We start from the raw sequence: 20114 nt of genomic DNA, 5'->3' as shown, positions 1-20114 counted from the left end.
ATGAACCTGCTGACAATGGGCGGCTGTGAGCAAGGATCTACAGTGGGTCTTATCGCGTGTGTGCATTTTTGTGGCTGTGCACGCAGTGTGCATGCCAGCGTGTTCGCCTTAGTGCACATGTGTGTGCATATATGCTTGTGTATGTGCATCTGTGTTTATGTGCGTATATGTGCATGTGTTTGTGGATGTACATGCTCTTTACTGGTTCCCTCTGTGTGACGTGCTGCTGGATGTATCTGGCTGCCTGTGGTAGCCATATCAGTCCTTTAAAAATCATTCTGAAGAAACTGAAATGAAGTGGCTGCTGTTCTGATCAGTGCTGTACATGGCTGGCACCAGCTGTCAAGGGGGTCCCCTGGTACACAGCTGGTGTCCTGTTCTGAGACAGAAATGAACAGCTGCTTGTGTAACTCAGTGGACAGCACTAAGCAGGGGCCCACTATGTGTAATGATTTACTCTTAGAGTTAGTGAGTTAATGTGTGCATGAGCACATGTATGCTTGTGTGCAGTGAGCCAAAGATTTTCAGTATTTTTCTGTGTGTGCGTGCATGCGTGCAAACAAGTTATATTGATCTCAGTGCTTGCCACATGAGGAGATTTTAGGTTTGGCCTTTGGCCCTTAATTTTGTAAATGACATTAATTCAAGTATTACGTCGTTCACAGTGTGAGACACCATTACTCTAAAACCTCAATGGAGTGAAGAACAAAAAAAAACATGTTTATAAATTGAATAAATGATTACTCTTTCAAATTAATCTCTCAAATTTAAATACAAAGTCCCATAGCGGTTAAATTGAATGGCCCCTTTAGTTTGAGCCAGCCGCAGGGACTCGATTGACATTCAGGGAGCAGGACTGGCAGCTTAGAGAGGGACAGGGTATTCAGGGCAGGAAAACTGAACAACAACATCTATTCTACCCCCTCCTTTCGTACCTTCTTTCTTTCACTCATTCAGAAAAAGATCTTTTCACTGGCTAAATCCCTCTTCTGATTAAAAATGCAAAAACAACCCCACTTTTATTTCCTTTAATGTCCATGAAAAATTGCTGCAGAGCTTTTTCTGTATTTCTTGCTAAATGGCTGCTTCTGTTTTTGTGCTCAGGCTAGTTGCCAGAATTACAGCAGAAACCCAAACACATGCAACATGCACCCACATACATAAAAGGAAAAAAAACAGAGCTTGTGGACCCCAGCAAGTTCTAGAAATTAGAGGGAGAATGCGAGTGCATTTGGACATTTTAATCCCTTTGATAGCCTGAAATGCGATACAAAAGGCACTAATCGGGTGTCTCTCCAGGTGCATTTTGAATAATTGCTGTTGATTGCCATTCACTGGATACTGGATAACCCTACCAGTTTTTTAATTCCTGTAGATTCACTGTTTTATATGTGTGAATGCTGAGACATCAATCTTAACTCCACTTCTCTGTTTTCTTTTCTTGAGCAATTGTGGCAAAGTGCCTTACTCAAGGCTATGCAAACACGTGGCTTTTGAAACTCATGAAAAGCAGCCAGGCTTTGACTGTTAGCTACCTTTGACTGTTGCTCAACTGTATCTTTGCATCTATCTTTTGCTGGACCTGTGCAACGGAGTGAAAGTGTGATGGGCTATGACAGAATATGATAAGACGAGACTGGGCAGCCATGTTCACTGTTGTGTGGAGATGTATCAGAAAAAAGAGAGAAATGTTCTGTGTTTGTGTGTCGGCGGAAGTAAAGACAGAATTGGGAGTATTGGTTTGAACTCTGCACTTATGGTCAAAGGTCAAAAGGTCAAACCATCAAATCCCCTTCATCACTGCTGCTGAAACTTGAGTAGTTCTATAAAAATTCCTCTAATGTTTTTTTTTTTTTACAGCAGGTTTTGCTGAGTATGCAAAATGCTTTTCTTAAGAGTCAGTGGAGATCCTCAAGAACATCTACAACGTGCGAGACCCCTTAGCTTTTGTGTGTAGTATGTATTTGAGAAACACATCTTTTAATTAACCAAAAAATAACTTGTGTCAGAAAGAAGGATTTTATAAAACTTGGTGAAGTAATACAATAAAGCAATGTATTACTTTATTTTGATCATAACAACATTACAGTACTAAACAGCTGAACTTTCTCAGCTATAATCTCAGCAACAGTGGAACATTTGTCGTGATAGTTTTCTGTAATCATTTGATCTGTATTTTTTAAATTTATGAACTGAAGGGCTACATCTTTGGAGATTTTGCCCTATTTTTGTGTTATGTAATGCAAAACCTAAGTTTTGAAACCGGAATTTCAAAAAGTGGCTTTTTTGAGAGGATGTTAGGGTGAGCAAGAGATCCAGTGATTCACTGCATAGGCTAATTGATGATTTCCCTCATGTTAACTGGTTTTTTCCTGATGTATTAGTAAGCCCTACACATCCCTCTCCCCAATCCTGACGTCAGCCTGCTCAGGTAGAGCATGGAGACTTCCTGTACAGTCACACCTGCGTGGATTTAAATGTTTTTCCTGACTCATGTGGTGAAGCACCGTGAAGCATCATCACATTTGCGTAACTGAAGCTTGAATGAAAGATTTGAATAAACCATGTAACCTGGCTCTGGGCTTTCTTTTGCGAAACCTCTGGGCTGCTTGTTGCCAAATCAAACTTCTAGTGTCTACTTGTCTGCCCGCTCCCTCCTCCTCTCTGCCCACGTCATCTGTGGGTTCTACTGTCTGTAAACAGTCTCCAACTGCCCTCCCTCATACTTTGCCCTCCCCCACCCTCCGCTGCACGCCCTGCCATTACTCCCCCACCTCTTGGGCTTTCACAGTGTGAGTTCATATCGCTCAGAGAAGACAAATAGTACATGCAATGCTGGTGCAATGGCCATAAGAGAACTACTTCTTGAATCAGCATGAACTTTTTTATCTCTAGTTTCTCCTTCCATTATATTGTGACTGTTCTTCGGTGAAGGAATTTGCTACAGCATGTGCTGTTTGACAGAGATCCCTACATTGCTTGCATACCACTGTTGCTGTACTGTTTGTCTGAGGCCTTTCTGGAGCAGATATTGTGGTGATAAGATAAATGCAAACGTTCAATTTTGGGTTTGTCTGGGTCTGTAGTGCAGAAATGAATTCATAGGACTTTCTATCAGTATTTCTTTTACTTATTATTCATAAATGACCTATAGCTACATTCTCATTATGTTTATAGAATTGGGAGCATTTTGGGCTGTAAAATATGTTTAATCCGAGCACTCAGAAAACAAAAGCACACAAATGTGTGTCTCTTTGCAAACCATCTATTAAAAATGCAAGCAATGTTAGGGTGAGCATTTTCCAGGGGCTGTTGAATATTTCATAAAAAGTTTTTTTCCTCCATTATTATCATTCAGTGTGTATGTGGGAGAAGATACCACTTCAAGCCAGTTCTGCTCAGATAATGGATCTCAGCTCAATGCCATCAGAAGAGAGGGAATGAGAGAGACAGTGTGTGTGTGTGTGTGTGTGTGTGAGAGAGAGAGAGAGAGAGAGAGAGAGAGAGAAAGAATATTATCAAAAAGCAAATAATATCCTTCCCTACCAGTCAGTGTCGTGCCCTGACACAGTCAAATAGAAAGAATGGGCAACAAAGAAGTAGATAGAATGGAAGTTTTAGTCGAAAACCTTTTTTTTCTCCTCAGAAAAACAGGGTGGTTTCATTGGCTGAAAGAGAAAAAAGAGCTGGAGCCTGGCCCCTTTTTGTTCATCTTGCTCCACAAATCATGGGTTATAATGTCATAAACAAATGCTGGAAATGTGTTCACCATAAAATTTAATTATATTGGAAAAAATGTCAGGAATTTTGTGTGCATTTTCCTTTCCCTTGACAATGCTACCACATTCAGATGACAATGGTAATGAGGATGCCCCTATCCAAGCTAGCTGACCAATTCTGTGGCCTGTCTGAAAGTGACAGGAGGAGGATCTTCCTTTGCATACCCTGTGAAATGCTTTTGTGCACAGGTCACAGATCCCACAGGGGCCTTAGTGATCCCACAGTGGCCTCACCCTGGCCATGAATCCCAAACCCAGAACCTCAACAAACTGTCATGGCTTCCAACCTTCTCCACACCCTATACACCCTATCCACGCTGCCTCTGTCTCTACTTGTCCCGGCACCCAGTTGAATTATTGATCAGAGATTGAATTATTGATCTATGCCACTGTGAAGAGGGACTGTCTTCCAAATGGCCACACAAGCCGCATCTGCTTGTGCTATGAGGAAAAAGGAAAAACAGTGAGGACAGCTATGAGGGAAAAGGTCTGTCTCGGGCTCGTCAATGGCTATGTGGCTTTTCTCTTTAATGGGACTGAAGTGCATCATTAGACCTTCAGTCATTACTGCAACATGACCAAGATGCATAAAACACAGCTCATGTGTTGATATGCTCTGTTGGGTCTGGGTCTACTTGTCTGAAGCATTTACTCCAATAGCGCATTGAGCTGTGATGTGTCTGGGACTATTCCAAGCATGCTTCATGATTTAACCCCCCACCAAAAGCCCCCCAGTCCTGGCATTTATGTGTTCATTGAATGTTCTCTTGGCAGGGACAGCTGTGCATCCCAAATGTTGCCTTGTGAAAAGAAACAGCACATTTTGAGCCCCACCACGCTCTTCTTCTGGGTGACTGCTTTTGTCATAGCACTACAGGCGTACTGTGATTAAAACTGTGGTGAGCGGTGAGAGGGAGAATTTAAATTTTTTATACCAATGAAGGATGTAATATGTAGTGCATGGAGAGCTTATCTTAAGGAGGGCTATGAGTCAACAACAACAGGGAAGGGGGAAAAATCTCATTCTCCACCCACATAAAAAAAAAAACACCTAAAGCCTAGCTCCGACTGCAATATTCATGATGTGATCCCAGTTTCCCACTGTTCCAATAACACCCCCTGACATGCGTTATCATTTGTTAAATCTTCCCTTTCTGTACTGTTTTTCTTGATAGTCTAAACCTCCCAAAGTATTGTAATAATTATTGTTTGAACACAACCTCGATTATCCCTAATTATTTTATACACAGAGGCACTTCCCCCACACGCATATCAATTGCCTATAAATTAAAAGAAACAATGATCAAATGGCAGCTGGGACCTAGGGCACTGGCTTGCAGGCACATCCCAGATGCCTATTTGGCCAGATGAGGTTCTCCAGTTGAGTGCCTAGTTTCCATAGAGATACCCCTCCTTGTCATCCATGAAAAAAAAAAAAAATCTAAAGGCAGTCACCAAGGAGGCAATAAGTGGAATGTGAGATGTAATTAGCCCTTGAGTGGAGAAACAGGAGGGTAAGAGGGCATCTAGAATGTACCTTCAAAGGGAATGATAAAACCGTCAAATTGTTTCAAATTGGTTGTTTTTACATTTCTGTGTTTTTTAAGGGCCCCATGGGTGCCTGCCTCGACAACTCATTTCAGTCCGTTCTGTTCAACACTGCAGCTCAGCGAAGCCGCACTCCCCATTAAGAGACAAGCAGGACATAAACAGTGCTTTGCATGTGATTATTATAAATGCACAGACATTTACAGCGCTAGCTGAAGCGTTCATGGACGCATGCTTTTCATGAATAAACCAAAACAATAAAATCATAAGATTAAATGCAACGAGTAGCCCATGCATGCATTACCTGGTTTTTGCCTTCTTCATTTCATTAAAATGGTTAAACCAGCCTATCCAACTGCATTTTGTTTGTCATTTTTCCCCAAGTCTGAAATGTTGTAAACATTCTGCAAAACAGGTCTTGAACACCCCAAGGCTCATTGCTTCTACCATGAAATTCGGCAGATCATTCACTCACTAACTGAAAAATTAATATCAATGGATACTTGGATTGATGGATGAAATATACTCAGTAGGAGAAATCGTCTTCCTGCCCAGAAAACCTAATGCTTGAGGCTGCAGAGTGTTTATTAAGATTTGTATTCAGTTTTGTGTTGGAAAATAAATCAGCTATTTACTTGAAAAATTGCCAGTTCTTTCTCGTTGCTTTGTACATTTGTCCTTCTGTTGTCATGGCAGTGGGACCTGAACTCATCTCAGGCACGAAAAGTAACCCATGGGCAGCACTGTATCGCTTTTCCTGCCCTGTTCTCACCTCTGTCTGGGGTCTCCCATGATGCAGTGCGGCAGAGAGAGAGGGAGAGGACTAGAGAGGCACTGCGTGTGGCTGGACTCGTTGATTAAAGTGTCAGAGTGAAAAACGAGGGGGGCACACGGGTCAGGATGTGGGGGTGTTGGTGGTGCCTGGGATGCTGTCAGTTTCCTTACACAGGGAGAGGGAGCCATCCCTTCATCTCTCCACTTCCTGTCGGTTCTCCTGGGTTGCATCTCTATATCTCATGTAAATAGTGCAATACTTCCCCAGGGGTACTTCACAAACAGGGTCTCAACATCTCTGTGGGCTGCATCTGCACCTCTTATATAAAGCTACTGCTGTTTGCTCTTTGTGTGAGAGTGTTTCTGTCCTCCTTTAAAAAATAAATCTTTGACTGATGCCTTCTGTTTTTTTTGCTATAGCTGGAATTGCCGGCATATAGCATAACTTCCATACAGTTGCTCTACAAAGGACAGTAATACATGGGATTTACATTGTGTAAGGTATACAATCTCTGTATAACCTTTAAAGGCTGTTGGTAAAGAGAAAGAAACTAATGAGCAACTGTTGCCTTATTATTATCATATTATTGTACTTTTATCATGTTAAATTCACATAGTGTCCCTACAGTACATCAGTGGTATCAACAGCAACAAAGATACTACCATGGATGGCAGATACAACAACAACATTTAACCTCATTCAGATATATTTGGAATGATATGTAAGACACAAACATTTTTCCAAGACAATCACAAAGGGTACCCAGTGCCTGCATAAGTATTCCTTAAGAATAAATCACTTTTCTGTGTGGCTGAATTACATAAAGTTGTTTTGAGCATAATAGCCATAAGTGAAAACAACCCCAACTGTACTCATACTGCTTTGAACTTTAAAAGTGTGTATAGCTCATAATATGAATTGGTCACCCTGTTCACAGCTGAGGATGCAGACTAGGACTCACATATCTGACAAAAAATTCTAGTACAGCCACCATCAGTGTGATCATTTTAATATCAATCTGCAACAACAATAATGTGACAGTCTCAGATTTAAAGGGTCAGAGAGATTGGGTGTAGAATGTCATGTTAGGTTACATGCCTGCGAATTTCAGAGAAAGTGAACCATAGTCAAATATGTAGATAGACGTTAAAATACCTAAGAATGCATCTCCATTGAGCTTGACTGAAGAGAGTTGCAGTGCACTGAGCATGCTCACAGGTCATTTCTCATTTGACCTTTAGTCTGCCATGGTTTAAGACAAAGGGAGTCCCTTTTCGCCTTCCCTTCCCCTTCCGGATTGGTCCAATCAGTACCAACACACACGGATGGGGAGGTGATATATTATCACCTTATCATGGTGGACAGGGACTGCCCTCTTTGCCCTGGCCCTCTCTTTCTGTTTAAAAACCAGGAGGCAGGAGTCTGGACTAATGAAGAAGGCAAAGAGCTTATCTTCCTGAGAGAGGGAAATGGCCTTCTCTTGGATTAAATTCCATTGCTGCTAGCACATTTACTCATATATCTGTCACATACATCTGTCTTTTTTAAAGGAGTCTGAGCACGTTTTGAGCCAGAGTGCCTGTAATTCAGTGCGTTCCATCTGTGTGATTTCACAATGAATCGTTCTCGTGAGGGCTGGGTTGACAGTATGTGGCCCTGGCATCTGAAGCTGTGTCCTCCATCTCTCGTCCTGCTTCACCACGTTTAACTGTCTCCTGTCCACTGCAAGTTCCCCATACCCCAACATACAGGGCTGTGCAGCTCAGTCAATCAGCCTGAGATTCAGACAAAACATCTGGGCATGTGTGTGCATGCTTGAGACTACGTGATAAAGGAAAATTCTGTGTATTCAAATGAAATGAGTCGTCTCTGCCACGTCTTACTTTTTTTTTCAGAATATCATGTTAAAGTGGTCAGTATTGGTCTCAACTGCAGTCATCTGGGATCAGTGTGTTTCAGTTGAAGCTCAGCAACCTGTGAGAAACGGAATCAGCTCTGTTTTGTGGCATCTAATGGGGGCATGGGTGGGTTTTCCTGTGAGATAAAAGCAAGTTCCTCTTACTCCGGATTTTTCTCCAAACCCACTCTGCAGCCTGTCATCCTCCAGGCACACACCCTGTTCCTGTCCTATATCTGTGACTGAGGCCTTGGTGGAGAGAGGGCCACAGTGGCTCTAGACTTACAATCTCTCTCTCTCTCTCTCTCTCTCTCTCTCTCTTTCTCTATTTACCTATATATCTACCTATCTGTCCCTCTCCTCTGTCTCTCTGTCTCTCTCTCAATTAAAAAAGCAACAAATACAGGCACCTGTGTTGCCAAAGCATACATTAAAATGCCCCTCTGTCTTTGTCTCTGTCTCTCTCTCCCTCAACTTGTCAATAATAAAAGCCTTTTACTAATATTAGCAGTTGGGGGATTGGGATCATTGGGGTTGGGGGAGGTTAGGAAAGATACCCCTTGCTTTTCAAACCGAAGGAACACAGATCAATGCTATGGATTACTTCTATGTGACCGCAGTGGAGTGGAGTGAGAGTTGAGGAGCAGTCACACTAAGCATACTAACAACCTATGACACCTCCTGCAATGACACCCACGTTCAGACACCATGGACTGGGGCTGAGGTAAAACTCTCGGGGGAGTCTAAATTAAAATGTATCCTGAGAAGGAAATCTAATATGAGCAGCAAATTAGCAAACACAGGGAGCCATCTGCTGAACCCCACTTTTTGTTTGAGATGCCAGAGTATGCTATATACTCTAGCATGATATATACTATATCTTTCCATCTCTCCTCTGTGTAGTTATGCACATTTCTGTTGCTTATCTGTTACCTCATCTTGTTCAAAGTGAGTTGACGTAGAAAAAGTGGTGCTGGCAAGTAGGCCACCCTGAGACCTCTTCTGGGACCCCTGTGCTATTGTGCCTCTCTTGCGCTACTTTTGTGCGCTGTTGCCTCAGCATTCAAACCCTGAGGAGAAAACAGAAACACACAGACTCCTTTTTTTTAGGTCCACTTGTGAATTACGGTTGTTATTTTCATATGCAAAACAATTCCACAGCGTATGTTTTGGGGAAGGGGGTAAGAAGAAGAGTGGGGTGGGCCTCAGAGGTAGACTTGACAGAATCTTTTTTTTTCCTTTGCCAGCTCTTAATTACCCTTGAAGATCAAACAGCTACAAGCGCATTAAAAATCTCTCTCCCTCCAGAAACAATTAAGAAGCAGAGTCGGGCAAGGCTGTGATTCTCAGACAGCTCCCCAGCTTGTAGTTGAGTCTTCTTCACACAGAGATCAGTATGTGCATGCGCCCATCACATGATCAAATTCTCTCTGGAGGTGGGCAGAGGTGGTGTGTGCCGTGGGATAGGTGAGTGGCAGGCCATGGGTCTGAGGCATGTAAAATATCTTACATTCTTGTGTGGGAGCAGGAGTGCCTCACCCCCTCTATACTTTCATCTCTTTTGTTCAAACGCTGCATTCAGATCCTTCCTGCAAATAAGGGGTCCTTTGCACAAAGGAATGTGTCTGCAAAATACATGCAAATTACAGTGTAGGGTGGTGATTTAACACTTCTTCCTCTTCTTTGTCAGGTGTTTGTTTGATATGACAAATTCACACACACACACACACACACACACACACACAAACTGTCCAGGCTGTTCTGGATTCTGTAGCCTCCTCCAGGCCTAGATTTATTTCCCAGGTTCTCAGGTTCTGTGTAAGGTGAAAGTCTATACTCTGTAATTCTGATATTTGGTTTTTTGGATATTTGGCTGATCTCCACCTATTACAGTTATTACACAGTAGGAGGTCCTATCTGGTTGGATGATAATAATCTGCTACCTGAGGATTCTGCCCTGAGGAATGCCAGGGAAGAGCAAAAATGTAGCACCAGATATTCTTTAGCCCAGCTGTTTAAAGAAAGATTGATTTGTACTCAGCAGAAAGGATAATCATATATCAAAACATTAACAGATTTAACAGAGTTATTTTTATATATGAATTCTATATGTCATTTTTGCTTCTCAGCACATTACACAAATACTCTTTCTTTTTGCCTGCATGAGCCTATCTGCTTAAAGTTGGCTGTTCTGAGCATTCATAACGGCCAGCCTTATTGATAATTGTATCCATTTTTAAAGCTTCTTCTGACAGAAGATTGTAATATATTTATTTTAAATACACTTCCATAAAATGTATATTCTTTATTTTTCAATGTCCACATATTTATATTACAGTATATTCCATTTCTGTAAGGGAGAAGCGACAGTGATGTTAGATTTTTCAAGAGTATTGTCATACTATTACATCTGAAGTGCTATTATGGCAGCCCTTACGATAATCATGCTGTAAGAGAATTATGTTGACACAGGGCACATACGTTCCCATCTAAACTGAACTGGATATAAAAATGCAGTTATCTTTATTTACAAAGTATATGTCTCCCTCTTGTGGTCAATTGTCACCTTCTTAAAAAACGTTTCAAAGGAAATACTTCAACAGCAATGTGTCAAAAAAATTCTACAACAGGGTAGAATTACAAAAACAAATATTTATCCTTCAAGACAAAAATGAAATAAGATATATGTTCTATGACCCAATTGCTGCCTACTGTCATTAGATGAACTGTTTTTCCCTTTAGCTGCTGCGTTCTAAATCAACCTTTGGAACCTTCCTATTATGTATAACCTATAAACACATGATTAGATCTGCAAACTTAAATATTATACTATGAAATACTGGATTACCAGTTTCAGAGAAACAAAAAAGAATCTTATTCCAAGGACAAAAAATCTTGAAGAATCAAATAGTGTATTTGTTTATATATACTTTCCAGAATACTTAATTTTTTCATAAGTGATTTACTTCTTGGGAAAAACAAAACAAACAACAACCAAAAATAACATGCAATTTCTATAATTACTTCTATCGTCACAATGCCAGTACCATGGTGATTTAATTGACCAACATATCCATACATGTTTGCATTGTGGCCCATGTCTGGCAAATAAAATGAATCTGCTAATGCCCTTTGTTATTAACCTGCCCTCCTAAATTACTTTATTGTATGTATTGTTTTCTTGGAACATCATTGTTAAATTTTGAATTTGCCTATAGAGTAATTATACAGAATAATAATACTGTGAGAGTGCTGTGAATAGTGTTGTGATTCTTTCAACTATAACCTCCTCTCAGGGTGGCTCAGTTCATTTAGCTGAGTTTATTTGCTTTCCAACTTCAAGTTGCTAGTAGCTATTTCTTCCTTTAATTCACAATTTTTTTTTTTTTTTTTTAAATAAAATTTTAGTTGTACTGTCAATAGACATTTTATACAGGTATTCAAGCTCAAGTCTCAAAACATGCAGATAGATTTCCCGCTGTCTATTGATTGTATTGGTACCAGCTACCTTTGAATTGTTAAAAAAAGAAAAAAAAAGAAAACTGTCCTTAATTACTCATATTTGTATTATGTTCAAATATTGTGTCAATAAAGCTATGCATACAACGACGAATAAATTTTTCCATTTCAGCTCAGATCAACGAATGCTTTCCTTCTCTGTATTGTGCGGTAGGAGATATTATAAATAGCCTACTTACAGAAGTTACATATTTAATTGATTGAAATATAGCATGGCTGGTGAAATCAGTTGGGTCCTACTGAGTGGAAATCTGGTCATTGAAAGCAAACAAATTGTTTAATTAAGAGTTTGTAGACAAAGCAAATGACATCAACCCAAACCTATATTGTTTAAAAATAAGTTTAACGAACAAACATGTTTTGGAATTTTTTTAACACCCTTAAATGATCAAGAGATCGCTGTAAGAAAAGCCAGCATACACAATGGGTCTCTATGACAAAGTTTAGAAACTACCGACGATAATGTTACCTCCAAATAGACTACAATTCCCATTATCACATCTTTGTAATGCACTTTCGCATTCAACGACGGTGAATTTGACACATCACTGCAACAACGGTGTTTTTTTTTTTTACATCCGCTGTGAAGAACTAAATTAACAATGTGTAGTTATTTTGATAAAGTATGGTGTATTTTTTACGATACGCACTAGTGGGTGATTTATTTATTACGACGGCCATGCTTTCGTCGGGAAACAGATCGGAACTAACAAGTACGGGTAGTTAGTTGTTTCCATCAGGGACAACGGAACACATTGTCACTTCAAAATGGCGGACCAAGATGAGGCTGTGAGAGAGTTCGTTGCGGTAACTGATGTAGACGAGGAGCGGGCCCGATTTTTCTTAGAGTCAGCCGACTGGGATTTGCAGGTATACGCAAACACAGTGGTTGCAATACAGTCATGCCAATGTCACATAACGGTTCCCTTTATTTTGTTGGTAACGTTAAGTTAATGTCATCGTCATGACATCAGATGAACTAGCTGGATTTCTAGCTAACTTGACTGGAACCAAATCTCAGGGACCATGACGTTTGCTTTAGCGTAAAACGACTGCTGCTAGGACCCACTTGTTTTAGAGCCACGTTGTCAATGTTATCAAACTAGCAAACGAGTCGTGGATTGTGCGCACCTGCTCGATCCGTTTTTGTATTGTATTTGTCGTATGAGTTCGCTTCTTGATTGCTAGCTATATTTACACGACGAACCAGCCGGTTATATCATAAGTTCGATAGCAGGCTAGCTACCTGGCTTACTAGCTAATATTGGATTGGATAAGGTAAAAAATATATTTCCTAGCAAACTGTAATAGCTAGCTAACATATTTGTTTGCTTGGGAGCTAACCTTTAAACAGTTCATGTGTGCGCATTCGTAAAAACGTCAGTGCATTTACCTTTCTTCCTACATTGTTCAGTAAGCGAAACAAAAACTATTCTCTCAGTTTGGTTTGTGTCAGCAGTCAGTAACGGCTGTGCTTATAAAATGACTAATGTTGACTCGTGTGGGCTTGGCCAAGTGGATGATTTCTAGACGAGATTTCCCATGTTTGAAAGTCTAGTGTTTGGCTATTGTTCATGTATTTCAGTGGTGAAATTATTGTGGTTATTGTCGTTTCATTTTTTGCTATGAAAAATAAAATTTCTACTGATACGGGATACAAAACCTGAGTCCACAGTTGTAATGTAGCGTATCATAACTAGAAATGCTGTTTTTTGTGTTGACAGACTAGCAGATGAATAGAAACTGCTTAGTTGGACCACTCCTTCAGACAGTAATCATACAAAACAGAATGGAAGGTCAAACACTTTATTTAGCTTCATTTTGTCTGGGGGCGTTGGTGTTGTACCCTTGATATAGTTTAATTATTTCATTAATATGCTAGCCTGCTTCAAATTATGTGTTAAATGTAAACTTTTAAGCCACTCTTGCAGTGGGTATCAATTGGGCAACCAATTGATCGGTATTGGCATTGGTTGTAACTGGTCTGACCCATTTCTCCTTTCACAGCTTGCCTTGGCCAGCTTTTATGAAGATGGTGCAGATGATGATATTGTGACCCTGCCTCCACCTGATGGTGGCTCCGTTTCTCGCTCTACAGGTCCCAGGTATATCTGAAGTTTCAGCATCATGATTATTGTCATCAGTGCTGGTTGAACTGATTGAGTTGGCTGCATGAATAATTGCATTTATTGACATTGCTTTAAAAAAATGAGTTGCTGGAAATCATACATTGACATAAGCATAGGTTTGATGTTCAGATGTAATGGTAACAAACTGTAAATATTTAATTGAATCTTAAAACTCATATCTGTAAGAATCACTCTTTGAGAGCACTCCTTATGCTATTTGAACCGATCAGAATTGTTACCTTGCATACATTTCATGCGCGCACATAGTATGTTTGTGATATAATCTTCATTTGCTTGGCAGTGAGCACCGAGTAACATCCTTCAGAGATCTGATGCACGAGGAAGATGAGGAGAGTGATGAGGAAGGCCAAAGGTCAGACTAATTTACAGACTGCAGGCAGAATACATTCACAAATGATTAACTTTGGATAAACGGTTTAGAGCTGGGGAGTTTCCATTTTCCTCCACAGTGTGGCACCCTGATAGTGATGCAGTCGTGCTGGGCAGGGGTGTGCATGGGGACCATGCGTTGTTCTATATGATCACTAAGTTATTGGGAGGGGTGTTACTGTAAATAATCTGCCCCAGGCCAGCAAGCAAAAGTGCTTCTGCTATTTAAGATGCAGAAAAGCTCTGGTGCAGACCCAACATTTACCTTTGGCATGGAGTGGGTACTTGGATTTGGGCTGTGGTTTTGTTCCCCAAAATATTCTTATTTTGGGATGACATCTGCATTTTCTGGCAGACTTTTTGTTGTTGTAGATTTAGACTTTTTGTTTGTAATCCTTTAATGAAAGGATACAATTGTATTCCCCCTATTGGAGTGATTCCGTGAGCATAAATGTCTTTGTTAGAATTTGATAGCTGGGCGAGATCGTTTAGAATGTCCCTTTTTGCGTCAACGCTCCTCCTCTTCCCTCCAGGTTCTATGCGGGGGGCTCAGAGCGCAGTGGGCAGCAGATTGTGGGTCCCCCCAAGAAGAAGAGCTCTAATGAAGTGGTGGAGGACCTGTTCAAAGGCGCGAAGGAGCACGGGGCTGTACCTGTGGACAGAGCTGGCAGGGGCCCTGGGGAGCCGAGCCGTGCACGGGTACGAGAGGCCGCTCAGATGACGTGCCGGTGCTGAGAGCGCACGTCATCTGGTCTGCCCTTAACTCCGTAAGACAGCAGAGAGAGACGCGAGAGTGATTGGCACTCGGTTGACTCGTAATCGTCTCAGCCTGGCATCGCTGTTGCATCATTTTCCACAGTGGCTGCGGGTATATTGAGTTATGTGGGAAACCCTGTGACTGTGCTCTGCAGACTTTCTATTTTCTCTCTTTTCGCCCCAGCTTGCTCACTCTCATTTTTGGTCTCTCCGCGTCTCTACAGCCTTTTGTGGGAGGGGGGTATCGGCTCGGAGCTGCCCCTGAAGAGCAGTCTGCTTATGTGGCGGGAGAGAGAAGGCCCTCCGACAGCTCACAGGATGTGAGTATCTTGCACTCAGTCACACACTTGTTCAACTAGAGTGGTCAACAGTATGTGGACTTTGGACTTAACTTTGCTTGACTATTTGCTAATGTATTGTGCATTCGAGGAAACAGTGCTTTGCGGTGCAGTTTCAGTGAGTGTGCCATGAAAAGTCAGGCCAAGTCTTTTTCAATCAAAATGAAATTATCTAATGTAAAAACAAAAACTATGTAGTGAAGAACTAGAGACATTGTTCTGTTTTTTTTCTTCTTTTGCATAGCCTATAATCTTTTTCGGTGTAGGTTTTTCAGTTATTTGTGTTTTTGGTTTGTTATTACTTAGGAAGTCTATTTAAAATGTTATTATTATTATTATTATTATTATTATTGCTAAACAAATTTAAGTGTGGGATTGCGTGGCCGCGGGTATAATCTGTCTTTATCAGCTTGTTCTGAAAGAATATGACACTGAGGAGAAATTTTGACCATTTTTAGTATCACCATTGGGACTGTTCTTAAATTGAATGCTGACCTGTGATCATACATGTATGACTATGGCTACATATTTTTTCTGGATACTGTTTCTGGTCTTGAAAGTGATGGGTTTGCCTTATGGCTGTTGTCATGGTGCCAGGTGCATGTGGTGCTGAAGCTCTGGAAGTCTGGGTTCAGTCTAGACAATGGGGACCTCAGGAACTATTCTGACCCCAGCAACGCCCTGTTCCTGGAGTCTATCCGTAGAGGGTGAGTCCTATTCTGAGGAAGGAGCGCAGACCTTGGGGGCATGTACGGTGAGATCAGAGGAGAGTTTTTGGTACACTGTTGAATCACTCCCCCCTGGCACAGGATTAATTTAACATTATATCAGTTATCTGACTCCAAAAATAACGTTTTAACCGTTCCTCTGTGCTAACAGTTGTGCTTAGAAGGAGACGGCAAGTGATCCGCCAGTAGTGTTTCACTATATGGATCGCTATCTGACTTGGTAGTAGATGCGTACATGCCTCTGGCGTGTGTAGCCTGCATAGATACAGTAGTGTATATTGATGTGGCACTAGTGTATAGGCAAGTGACTATGGGGTGCAGATAACCTAAGTTCTACGCTAATGTTAGGACCCTGAAACTGCAATGTGTGGTCTCTGACCCCTGATATGGTGTCCTGTGTCTTCTGGTTTGTCTCTTCTGAGGAGGTGAGGAGGTGAGACCCATAGATTGCCTGCCTAGATTAGGGTATCAGGGGATTTTAAATTGCCCCAGTCCCATTTGCTTTGATGATTGTGATGGGGAGGCCAGGCCACATTCTTAGAAACAATATAATATACATGGTTCGTACGGTCATGAAAAACCTGGAAAAGTCATTGAAATTTAAAATGCACTTTCCAGACCCTGGAAAAGTTATGGAAAATAATATGTTTTGAAAAGTAATGGAAATATAGCTAAAGTTGCATCAAATACAATTGCTAATTAATCCAATCATTAGCTGCAGAAATTAGCTGTTTCAACCGGGTCGCTACACAAAACACTACGTTTATGTTTCAAAAAAAAAATGCTGTAATCGTTCGCTTCAACTTTTCAGCTTTCGATAACGCTAATAAATTGAATATAAACTTTTGTCTTCAGGTAACATAAGTAAACGCATTAGCTCTGTGTCGTGTGACAGTGGAGTGCTGCAAAACGGAGTGATTGAAGGCTCTCTCGCTCTGTCTCTCCCTCTCCCTGTCTCTCTCTCTCCCTCTCTCTCTGTCTCCCCCCTCTCTCCTTGTCTGTCTTCCTTGCAGAGAGATCCCCTTGGAGTTGCGGCAGAGGTCTCGAGGTGGTCAGGTCAATCTGGACATGGAGGACCACAGAGATGAGGAGTTCTTCAAGCCCAAAGTTGCCTTCAAGGCCTTTGCTGGGGAGGGGCAGAAACTGGGCAGGTGAAAACACTACTTTTCCTTTATTTAAAGGACAGCTACATATGGGAATGGGCTTAGATGTCTCAGTGGATGTCTGGAAAATGGGAGGAGCTGAACTCATTGTGAGTGGGGAAGCTCTTCTCTGGTACTTTGATGACATTATTTGGCATCTCCTGTAAACCATTTAGGCCAAAGCTGCTGTGAAATTGTGGCAGTCCTAGAAAGGAAACTGCATGTCTATCTTTACTCTCTTTTTGTGTTTTCATGATATTATACATGTTTTTTTCATTTATCTGTCAGTTTTATACTTATCAATTTTAATAGGTCAGTCGTTTCTGTTTGTGTTTCTCTGGTCTCCTCAGTGCGACACCAGAGTTGGTGTCTGGTGCTAGCATGGTGGAGGGACAGCAGGACCCAGCAATCGCTGAGGCCCAGGCCAGTGCTTCTGTGGCCATGGACAGTGCACAGCCAGTAACCAACATCCAGATTCGATTGGCTGATGGAGGCCGGCTAGTGCAGAAGTTCAACCACAACCACAGGTTGGTACCATCCGCAGCCCACAAGATGCTACCAATAACACATTAATCCTTGTAAAGCTGCCATCCACACATTTATCTGTCTAATGATACCATCTGCACACACTCTGGCATAATGCTACCATTTACACACTCATCTGCCTAATGGTACCATCTACACACTCACCTGTCTAACGCTACCATCTACACACTCATCTGGCTAATGCTACCATCTGCACACTCACCTGGCTAAAGCTACCATATATACTCACCTGGCTAAAGCTACCATATATACTCACCTGGCTAAAGCTACCATCTACACACTCACCTGGCTAAAGCTACCATCTACACACTCATCTGGCTAATGCTACCATCTGCACACTCACCTGGCTAAAGCTACCATATATACTCACCTTGTTAAAGCTACCATCTACACACTCACCTGTCTAACGCTACTATCTACACACTCACCTGTCTAACGCTACCATCTACACACTCATCTGGCTAATGCTACCATCTGCACACTCACCTGGCTAAAGCTACCATATACACACTCGCCTCTCTAATGCTACCATCTACACACTCGCCTGTCTAACGCTACCATCTACACACTCGCCTGTCTAATGCTACCATCTACACACTCACCTGTCTAACGCTACCATCTACACACTCACCTGTCTAACGGTACCATCTACACACTCATCTAGCTAAAGCTACTATCTACACACTCACATGGCTAAAGCTACCATCTACACACTCACCTGGCTAAAGCTACCATCGACACACTCATCTGGCTAAAGCTACCATCGACACACTCATCTGGCTAAAGCTACCATATATACTCACCTGGCTAAAGCTACCATCTACACTCGCCTGTCTAATGCTACCATCTACACACTCACCTGGCTAAAGCTACCATCGACACACTCACCGGTCTAATGCTACCATTCACACGCTCAACTACGCACACTTACCTGCCTGTTGCTACATACTGCTTCTGTCACAGCACCTTTGCTAAAACTCAGATGTAGTTCCCATCTCCTTTTGTCAACAGAATTTGAATGTTCGTTTTTTAATGGTCCTTTTTTTTCGCACTGTCTATCTCTCTCCCTCCCATATCATCTCCCCTCCCGTCTCACCTAGGGTGTCAGATGTGCGTCAGTTTATAGTAGGAGCTCGCCCTGCCATGGCAGCAGCAGAGTTTGTGTTGATGACTACTTTTCCCAACAAGGAGTTGACAGATGAGACGCAGACGCTGCGGGAGGCCAACCTGCTCAACGCTGTCATCGTTCAGCGACTAAAGTGACAGCGCTTTCTTTCAGACGGGCTGAACCGCAATCTCCATTCCCGAATGGGAAAATATACGAACTTGTGGACTTCTCCAGTTCCTTTACTCCCTTAGTGATATATTTTCCTCTTCAGTGGTCTGTGGAATGTTTTCATGGATATGGTGGTGGGGATTGTGTACACCAATGGGAGAGGAGGAAGAAACTAGAAGATTTGTGAATGGATAATTAAAGTGTTGGATAATTAAGCAAACGCAAATAATAAAGGCTTTTTAAAGAAATTAGGTTGCTTTTACCTCAAGGTTTATTTGGCAGTTTGCAGTGCTACTTCTTTCTTAGTTATTTCCTCCTCTTGTATCGCCCACGTCACTGAATTAACACCCCCACCCAAACACAGAGTGCTATGTACTAAACGGGCTTATGTTCTGCAAATGGATTACCACCATCGTTGGAAACCACTGACAAGATTAAACTATTTTTTTAATTATGTTCTCTGAGTGTGTCCTAAGTCCGAACACTAAACAAGTCGGATTTTGATATGGGTAACACTAGTTTTGGTTATATTTTTATAAACTGATTACTGTGCTTAAGAGAAGACACTGTCTATTAGCAGTTTATAATGCAGAACATGCATTATTCTGCTCTTCGCTTTGATTGGGCGTTGTGTGTAGCTCATGGGAAAATAGTGGTTGAAATCCTGCTTGTTTGATGTTAAATGTATCACTTGCGTCTGAATGTCTTTAACCGGTTTTATGTAATGGACGCGAAATAAAGACATTACTTGAAGACTTAATTCTTATCACCTGGATGGGTTCAGTTGGCAGAACCCTATGCCATGTTTGTGAAAACCGCCGGTGATGGCATGAGTCCAAACCCAAATAGCAAAATAGAAAGAAGAAACGTTGATGATGTCTTGCATCGATTGTATATTGAAAGTACTCGTTATATTGATTTAACATCAGACTTTCAATCGAGACTGACATTGGGTCAAAATTAATTCATCTATCAATAAAAAAATCAATATGTATTCTAAGTTAATGTTACAAAAAGATCTCAATTTAAAACTTTTAGTTCTTAAACCAACATTTAACATGACGAACACTTTCAACATACGCTCAATGCAAGAAATCAGCGTTGATTCAATGCCGTCAACATTAATTCAATGTCACAGACCTGACCTTCATTGGCAATAATGTGGCAATGTCATCTATTTAAATTAATTAACCCCCATCTTTTACCAAGAACACGGGTGTTTTCTTGTGTTGCGGAGTTCTTGGTAAAAGACGAGGGCTCAGGTTTTCCAAATGTGGTTGTTAGAGGGGCA

At 41.4% G+C, this 20114-nt stretch overlaps 1 protein-coding gene across 1 annotated transcript; it reads left to right on the top strand.

Annotated features, from left to right (window-relative positions):
* Window positions 1–12079: 12079 nt before the first annotated feature.
* On the top strand, window positions 12080–19583 carry nsfl1c (NSFL1 (p97) cofactor (p47)). The gene is made up of 9 exons (XM_035381392.1): window positions 12080–12388; window positions 13526–13623; window positions 13949–14020; window positions 14571–14736; window positions 15018–15113; window positions 15729–15838; window positions 16873–17010; window positions 17352–17528; window positions 18648–19583. Exons 1-9 carry the CDS (start codon window positions 12287–12289, stop codon window positions 18808–18810), a joined length of 1122 nt encoding a protein of 373 aa, XP_035237283.1. The 5' UTR covers window positions 12080–12286; the 3' UTR covers window positions 18811–19583.
* The last annotated feature ends 531 nt before the right edge of the window (window positions 19584–20114 follow it).

Source organism: Anguilla anguilla, chromosome 11 (assembly GCF_013347855.1).
Source record: "Anguilla anguilla isolate fAngAng1 chromosome 11, fAngAng1.pri, whole genome shotgun sequence".
Taxonomy (NCBI): domain Eukaryota; kingdom Metazoa; phylum Chordata; class Actinopteri; order Anguilliformes; family Anguillidae; genus Anguilla; species Anguilla anguilla.
The sequence above is the reverse complement of the archived record's forward strand: the minus strand, read 5'-3'. Positions and strand labels throughout refer to the sequence as shown.

Bases quoted from the DNA above. Each gene is read 5' to 3' on its own strand.
- nsfl1c (XM_035381392.1), top strand. From the start codon at position 12,287: ATGGCGGACCAAGATGAGGCTGTGAGAGAGTTCGTTGCGGTAACTGAT. The intron at 12,389-13,525 runs GTATACGCAAAC...CTCCTTTCACAG, and splicing joins CAGCCGACTGGGATTTGCAG to CTTGCCTTGGCCAGCTTTTA. The intron at 15,839-16,872 runs GTGAGTCCTATT...TCTTCCTTGCAG, and splicing joins CTGGAGTCTATCCGTAGAGG to AGAGATCCCCTTGGAGTTGC.